The sequence below is a fragment of the Lactuca saligna genome, chromosome 4 (assembly GCF_052625555.1).
Source record: "Lactuca saligna cultivar CGN05327 chromosome 4, ASM5262555v1, whole genome shotgun sequence".
Taxonomy (NCBI): Eukaryota; Viridiplantae; Streptophyta; class Magnoliopsida; order Asterales; family Asteraceae; genus Lactuca; species Lactuca saligna.
This window is the reverse complement of record NC_136420.1, coordinates 317,881,646-317,890,559: the sequence shown is the minus strand read 5'-3', so window position 1 is coordinate 317,890,559 and position 8,914 is coordinate 317,881,646. Positions and strand designations below refer to the sequence as shown.

Genomic DNA, 8,914 nt, shown 5'->3' with positions numbered 1-8,914 from the left:
TTCAATTATTTTTCAAGTTTCTGATTTTTTTTTTTTTTTTTTACCAAATATTTAATGAAATTTGTGGAAAAATTTTCATGCAAGTCAGAAAATTTCTAGACTCTATTTTACAGTTTGCAGTTTAGTCTAGATAAAATGACTATATTGCCCTTTATATATATATATATATATATATATATATATATATATATATATATATATATATATATATATATATATATATATATTTCAAGTTTTTGATTTTTTTTTATTTTTCAAGAAATATTTAATTAAATTTGTATGTTCCAAATTACCCATTTGAAAGAATACATGTTATTTACCATTTCCATATATACACTAATAAATAAAGGTTTTCTTTCCACTTGTCACACTCTTATTTAAATTCTTAAATGTAATTTTGTGGTTATTTTGAATTTTTTTTTCCATATGTCATTTTATAAATTTTTCTGTTTTTTTAAATTCCACATAATATTTTAATGTAATAATTGCAATAAATGTAGTAATAAATGGATATCAATATCATTAATGAACTTACTTTTTAATTTTAAAATTCTCAAAATTAAAGCTTATTAGTTTATTTATTTATTTATTTAAAGGGTAAATTACACCAGTCGTCCCTCATGGAGGTGCCAAAAAGCGTGTTTAGTCCCTATTTTAAATAATTAACTCGGACAGTCCCTAGTTTGTTTAAAACTTGCACATTTAGTCCCTATTACCATAAAATGACTATTTTACCCTTAATAATTTCCTTTTTCATTTTTTTATTTATTTATCAGTTTTAAATTAAAAAAATAACGAAACAAATATCCCCGCCCCTCCCCTTTTCATTTCCTGCAACAAGATTCTTCGGACCCACCACCACCTATCACCGCCAGCTCTTCCGGAGCCACCACCTATCATCGCCACTTATTCCCCTGTTTAGCGCCTTATCCATAATCCTAATCTCACAAAAACGACCATCGATTTCACAGAAAACCACCATTATCACCAATCACAGCTACCAATATCCATAAAAAACTACCATCGGGACTATCACCTACCTTACTTTATCTATTGATCTTTTCCTGATCAAACTTTTAACTCAAAAGAAAGAAGAATGGTGAAGAGGAATCTCTGATTGAGAGATAGAGGAGCAAAAGGAGGGTGATAGAAAAACATACATATGCGATCGATCCACCCATCAGCTTCACGCCGGATTCAATTGCAACTGTGGAGTTCAATGATCTCCATATCTCTACCAATCTATAATGATGCAGGAAAAGATCAAAACCCTAGCCGCCGCTGGTGGAAGTTGTGGAGCTCGACGCATATGTCGAAACCCTAGCTGTCGTTGATGGGATATGTCAAAACCCTAGTCGTGGAGAGTTGTGTTGATTTGGAGACGAAGACTCCGGCACTGTCATCAGGTGGTGATCATCAATCGGAGAATTGAAAACGATGGGAGATGAGTACTAGATCATCAGTGACTGGAAACAAACAGAAGTAACTTCATCTATCATTACCGGTTCTAACCTCGACGGTGATGAAACGATATTACACAGATGACGGGAGGTTATTCATCACGGAAGAGAAGGCCGAGATTCCGGGATGAAATATCCATCACTGTCCTTCGTGTGAAAATGGAGAAGAGAGTGAAACTGTGGAGGAGGATGAGAGAGATAGAGAGAAAGAGAGAGAGAGAGAGAGAGAGAGAGAGAGATCAATGGTTGTGGTATTTTCTGGCGTATGAGAGAGAGAGAGAGAGATTAGAGAGGCTTGTTTTTATTTTATTTTTTTTATTAATAAATAATAATAAATAATATTAGATTAATTAAAAGTAAATATCCAAGGGCATAATGGTCATTTCAAATATGGCGTGGACTACATTTGCAACAAAAACACATATCAGGGACGAAGCGTGCAAGTTTTAAACAAACGAGGGACGGTCCGAGTTAATTTTTTAAAATAGGGACTAAACACGCTTTTTGGCACCTGCATGAGGGACGATTGGTGTAATTTACCCATATATATATATATATATATATATATATATATATATATATATATATATATATATATATATATAATTTACCCATATATATATATATATATATATATATATATATATATATATATATATATTGGTGAACAACAAATTAGTTCAAAAATAAAACACTTTCAAATAGATTGAACAAGTTAAACATATTTAAAAGATAAAAATTTCCATTATAATAATTCATTATTTTTCTTATTCTATTATAAATTCAAAGTTCTCAAATCTATATATATATATATATATATATATATATATATATATATATATATATATATATATATATATATATATGAACTCATGTAAAAGTGGGTCTCACAACTAGTTCTCTAATCTATAACCCTAAGCACCACCACCTATACATCTTAGTCACTCCACTAAATGCCACGAACTACCTCCACAATTAATACTCTCTGCCAAGAACCTTCTTATTTTCCATCGATCTAAATCCTAAAAACAAACCACATTGTCCTCTTCCTATCCATCTCCCCTGCCCTCTTTCTCAGCTCCAACAACCACTGCATCCACCATCGACACCCCTTTTCACCTCCGACAACAAAGTCTAGATCAACGAACAGCGCGATAACATCATACAGGTGATGATGGAGGCGGATAACCATCTGAACATCTGTCAGTTTCATTGTTCTCAAAACCTTAATTGACAGAGATCGATGGTGGCGTACAGGTAGCGATGAAGATTGATGGTTTTTAGACGTCTTTGGAAGGCATATCATAAGTGGTGGTTCGAAACCCTAGGCAACGACGATCTTAGATATGAAACCCTAGGCGGCGACAGTGATGTTGCTCGACAAAGCTAGTAACGGACAGTGTTCTCAGTGGTCAAAGGTAGTCAATGGGGGCAAGAGTTGTGTTCGACTGATGAAGATGACAAACATGTTCAAATTGTGACCGTTTTCGGTGTTGTAGTTAGTGGTTCGACTTTTGTAAGTGGCTCATTGTAACGCCCGTAGATCCGGGCTAGTCAAATTAGAGACAATAAGCATCAAAAATGACTTTTTGATGGAAGATTATTTAGAAGGATTAATCTTAACCAAGTTTTAGTATATGTCACAAGGTTTCCGTGCATATAAAGAACGCCAAAATCCGAGTTATAACGAAGAAGTTATGACCTGTCGAAGTTTCGCGACAGAACCGGCATGACCCAGCGCGACGTAAATAGTGAATTTAAGGTAGATAGATATCTATCCTTAGTGATCTAAATGAGAATTGAATATTTCTTCTATAGTAATCCAACGATAAAAAGACAGACGAAAACGGAGTTCAGATGAAGGAGTTATGAATTTCGAACGGAGTTTTCCTTTCTTGGCCTACTAAAGATAATATATAAGTAATATACTTATAATATATTAAAAATAAAATCAAAATTAGCCAATGGAGTCTAAACGAGAGTTGTAGAGCATAATCTCACCTTCGCGTTGAGATAAAGAACGTCAAAAACGGAGTTCGTATGCGAAAGTTATGAATTTCTGAAATTCGGGGCGCGAAACCCCAAAACTATCAGAGGCCACGACGTGGCAGGTCTTCTAACACCTCCGGGAGTCCCCCAGATGCAACTTGAGATGACGCATGCAGTGACAACCAAGCCCACGACATGGAAAAAGGTTCCACGACGTGGCAAGGGCCAGTTTTGCCCTATAAATAGATTTGAAGGGCCAGCCGAGTTTGGTTGCTCATTCTCTCATCTCTCACCCATACTACCTTGATTTTCGTGCAGAGAAGTACTTCCGAAGCCCCAGTATTATCCCGAGACCCGAATCGAGTCCCGAAGTTTGAAGATCCCGAGAAGAAAAGAGTTTCCGAGTCGAAGCTCTGCCCACGAGGAGTCCAGTTTTTTTGTGAAGATCTTCCAGATCTACCAAAGAATACCACTTCTACAAGCCGTAGTGCGGTCTGATCATCTTCTGATCAAGTGAGTGTGTAGTTACTTTCTTCTAATGCATAACTATGAAGTATTTTATACGATATACGTGTTATATGTATATTTTGTTGTTATATGTGTGAATGTATATTCACTTTCTTTTATCTCATAGATCTGATATATTCTTTATGAAATGTGTGTTATGTGTGTGTGCCTCATCTGTTATGTGGAATATGTATTGATTGAACATGCTATACAGGTTTTAAACTATGTATAAAAATATATATTTTTATCTACTAATATGTTGGGTAGAACATGGGTAGATAGTTATGTGATAAACAGATGAGAGGCCTCGATGTCATTGTAATCCAATCATCTAGCGGAATTTAGATGACGATCACGGACTTTTCTAGATAGTCCAGTGGAACGCTAGCAGGCTCATAACCTGTAGGTGTTAATGAACTTGAGTGTTCATTCGGTGTATTCCATCCCCCTCATGGTTGCCTTATTTGACTTATATTGCTAAGGAACCCCCGAAGCATGTGTTGTCGCCCCGATGAAATATTCTTAGACTAGGTCCCTTGTGTTAGTTGTCTTAGGGATGTAAAGTGAGAATAACGGGAATGGGTAATTGGGTTATTATTGGTTGATGAAATTAAATTAATTATTTAGTGTGGGTTGAAAACCCTATATGCTCACCAGGCTCCCAAGCGTAACCCACTCAGTTTTCTTTGCATTACACGTAATGACACAAGAGTATAAGTTGGTGGACTTGACGAGAGGTTTTGAATTATAGATCAGTAGTTATAAATAACTGTTGTAATTTCTATTTTATATTGTTTATGCTTTTGGTCTGTATCGGAACATGACATCCCGAGGTTTTTATTATTTAATGAAAATACATTCTCTTTGAGAAATGTTTTGATAAATTTTATCATATTTTGTTTTTGGGACAATTTCCGCAACTGTTTTCCATAAAGAGGATTACTCTGATTTTAATACAAAGCATATACAAATCGGTCTTTTCTAGCCGTTAAATTGGGGATGTCACACTCATGGTGAAGATAATGGGTGGCTGGTGTAAGGTTGCAATGGTTGGTTGTTTACGGTGCTACAGCAGGTGGGTGTGGAGGCTGTTGATTTTCGACAAGGTAGATGAAATTAAAAATAGTGGTATAAGGTGGTCATGATGGAAAGTGGTGATGATGGTGACTGGTGGCTCACGGTTAACCGTATAATGGTATAAGTGTGGTTGACACTACATGGGATGTTTGGCTATTTCGTATTTTTTTCTTCCGATTGTCGATGGTTGTGTATGGTGGTGATATTTTTTGTCAAAGAATTGGGGAAAGATGGTTTAGAAGAGAAAGGGTTAGGATAAACTAGGTGGGATGGGGATTTTCTTTGTATATTATAGTAATTGTAATAAAAAAATAAATTAGAAAATAATAAACGTAGCAGAATTGTCATTTCATATCTTACAAAAGATGAAACGTGCAAATTTAAACTAACGATGAATGAGATGTGTAACTTTTAACTAAACGAGGTACGACCCCTTTTGACACTTACACAAGGACGATTCTTTTAATCAAATCTATATTTTATAATAACATTTGTGTCTAACTGTTATACCTTTTATTCTTTGTCCTAGTTTATGATTAGGCTTGGCCGAAATCTTTTGGCCCTTTTAGTTATGGTTAGTTGGTTGGGCTTATATGCTAGAATAACCATTTGTTATGGAAGATTTTGAGGAAATGATATTGAACTCGTGGCCCTTTAACGGTGGGAGTAGAGGTTGGAGCCTTGGAGATGCACAAAGTGGTTTAGTGTAGATTTTTTTATTCAACTGAAACGGTTTCTTTCCCGTTTCTCTAAAACCGAATCATTCGGTTTTTTTAACCGAGAATATCGATTTTTTATGCAATTTCACTTTAAAAAAAATGAACCTATTATAACCACAATGGTCTAGAGATTACCATTTTATTTCCAAAATTGAAACCGATATATGTGCACCTTTAGTAGAGGTGCACCAAAAATCAGATTCAAGATCCGAAACGTGTTTCAAATCCAAACTGGTACAATGTTGAAAGTGGTTTGAACCTAATTGCTCTCGTTTGAAGACTTTTGGATGGTTCTTATAGGCTTGAGATTTTACTTGTTGAACCGGTTTGACTTGAATCGATTTAGAAAAATTAGCAGTTTTTTTATGCCCCAACCAACAATATAGTTGTTTTTTTATACAAATGGCATTTTTGCCCCTCATTTGTTATTATATATAGGTAATAAGTGTTAGTTTAATTACACAACTCAAAAACACTCTCAAATCTTTAAAAACTAAAAAACGTTACAATCTTTTGTTGCAAGTAATGGGAACCAAATGTGGTCAATCACAATATTTCATTGGTATTGGGGCTTCGCGATACAACATGGCGTTTGTTGCATTTAGCGATACAAAAAGAAACTCAACGATTCGACAATATTACAATCAGAGTGATATAATTAGCGGTCAAAAAATTTGATGCAAGAAATTGATGTGGTTTATTTTTTTTGAAGGATGAAGGAAATAAGACTTTGAAAAACCATACCAATTTGTATTACAACGCAACGAAATTTGATCCAAATAAAGATCAAACAACGAATGATAAGAACATTTAGTATTTTGAGCAAATGGTGGTTCAGAAAAAGATGGCAAAGTTAGTGATTAAAGAAAGTTTATCTTTCAAGCATTTCGGCAACCTACAATTGATCTCTCTCATCCAAGATCCTCTTCAAGTGCGTTAAGTCGAACAACTCTTAGGGAAAAGAGAGTCATTCCCTTCCAACCTATTCAATCCACTTCCACATCAGCATCACATCAGTTTTTTATATCCTCTCTCTTCCAACTTTTCAAACCCAACACATGAAAACTCTATCTTTTTCAACTCATTCAACTCACTTGTCATATCATTTTTTATAATTAAATTAAAAAATATATACTATAATAAAACATAACATTTTTTAGCATCACATGCATCAAAATCAAAACCAATAAAATAAAACATAGCATTATCTAATTAAATTAGAAATGTCAATATATTCATTTTCATTGTACAAATTTATATTAGAACAAAAAAAAAAAAAAAAAAAAAAGTAAATACCGGAGGTAATCAACCCACATGCATCAAAACAAAAAAAGTGGGAATGAATATTTTATGTTTACTCTTCAATTCAATAGACAATTGAAACAATATGGACGGGTTGATAACCCGCTAAGTGGAGTAAATGTAAGAAGCCGCTCAACCCATTGCTTGTTGGGAACCATATATCGGCGGTAACTTCCTTATCAAAACTTCACACCACCTGAACTCCTTCCTCCCTTAGTAGCCATTGCATTACTATGTGGAAAATTGCTAAAATTAAATGATTTTAGGATTTGGTAAACTAGAAACCTGTATAATTGCGATGTTTGGACGGCTTCACAAGGTTTATCAGGTAAATTCCGATACTTGGATAACGATGGAGCGTACTTCTTGTGGGATGTTGCCCGGTAAAGTTTTGTGGGTATACCTTGGGCTTCCGGTTGGAACTAATATGTCATGGGTGGAAGGATAGGAATATTATTATTGAACATTTTTCAAATAAACTTTGTAATTGAAAATTTAAAATGTTAAACCATTAAAAGAATAATTAAACTTTCAAAATTTGTGTTAGGAAGTCTGGAATCCGTTCTTTAATTAAGTGCTTGGAGAATATGAAGTGCCATTTTTTTGGAGGAGAAACGGGTGAAAAGAAAGTATGTTGTGCAAAATGAAAGAACGTTTTGGCTTGTAAACATGGTCTCCCTCAGTCCCTCCTCTCCCTATCTCCTTCAATCAAGTTTAATAATCAATTAAGTATTAAATCATCAAGTTTATACAACACAACGTCATCACACATTCATACAAGGCTAAATCTCATGACTCACAATGGAAATCCACAAATATAGAAATAAAATACATATCAATAGTGACAAAATAATCCACAACTTTAACTATGAAGGAAGTTGAATCGATGTCTATTTGGTATCAGAGAAGAATGAGTTAACACTTGGCATAACCTCCGGTGGCCTTGTACGTAAAAACCTTCGTAGACCATGTTCTGCATATTTTTTACCCTCGTCTTGATTTTCGAGCACAGCTGTCGTACGATGAGCCTTATTCACCCTATACCATCATATATACCAAAATTAATCCCAAAAGTTTCGAAGTACAAAACTTTGTTCATGTGGTACATTATCAGTTACTTAGAAAACCCTACAACTCACCAATATAATGACCTTTACTCTTATGAAACAAATAATGATTCAAATGTTCTTTTTTTTAATCTAATTTTGATGTTAAAACACATATAAAAAAACAATACCTCACATCAGGGTTCATGACAACATTTCTAGTAAGTTGAAAAACACACATGCCTGTCACAAACGTCATCGCAGCCATCAAAGGATAAACCTATGTCATCATGTCAAATATGGTTAAAACGATAAGAATATTCACTTTTTATTACAAAATCAGCCATAATGGTATTTATAAATTTAGTTAAAAAGATAAGAATAATCATATTACCTCTGGTCTCACCCATCGTGGCATTTTTGAAGAACTTTTGCTACTCTTCAAACTCGACAACTTTAAGAAAATATGTGTAGAATTTAGTGATTGACTTACAAGAAATTAGATGTAAGAGAAAATAACATACTGGCATGTATTTATACATAAAGAAAGTCATTGGGTTTGACTACAAAGTTGAAATTAGCCAACAGATTTGGGTTTGTGAATTTTGTTATTTAAAACATTATTTTATAGTCATAGGTTAAATTAGTTGACTTTGATTTAGTCGATACCTATCGATTTAGTGGCGGATTTAAAATTTTCGACGAGGGTACATCACTAACAATTTTTTGTTATATTGTAAAACATTACAAAAATAAATAAATAAATAAATAAATATAAATAAAAAACAATACAAAATTAATACTAAGCATTCAA

General features: G+C 33.9%; 1 protein-coding gene across 1 annotated transcript; it reads right to left on the bottom strand.

Annotated features, from left to right (window-relative positions):
- Positions 1-7,762: 7,762 nt before the first annotated feature.
- LOC145039698 (uncharacterized) lies at positions 7,763-8,590 on the bottom strand. The gene is made up of 3 exons (XM_078987718.1): positions 8,495-8,590; positions 8,292-8,380; positions 7,763-8,092 (listed from the first exon to the last, which is right to left on the bottom strand). The coding sequence occupies exons 1-3, from the start codon at positions 8,516-8,518 to the stop codon at positions 7,945-7,947; spliced, it is 261 nt and encodes an 86-aa protein (XP_078843844.1). The 5' UTR covers positions 8,519-8,590; the 3' UTR covers positions 7,763-7,944.
- Positions 8,591-8,914: the final 324 nt, after the last annotated feature.

Coding starts and splice junctions, on each gene's coding strand:
- LOC145039698 (XM_078987718.1), bottom strand. CDS start 8,518: ATGCCACGATGGGTGAGACCAGAG. Junction 8,381..8,494: donor CACGATGGGTGAGACCAGAG/GTAATATGATTA, acceptor ATGATGACATAG/GTTTATCCTTTGATGGCTGC. Junction 8,093..8,291: donor GTCATGAACCCTGATGTGAG/GTATTGTTTTTT, acceptor ATGATGGTATAG/GGTGAATAAGGCTCATCGTA.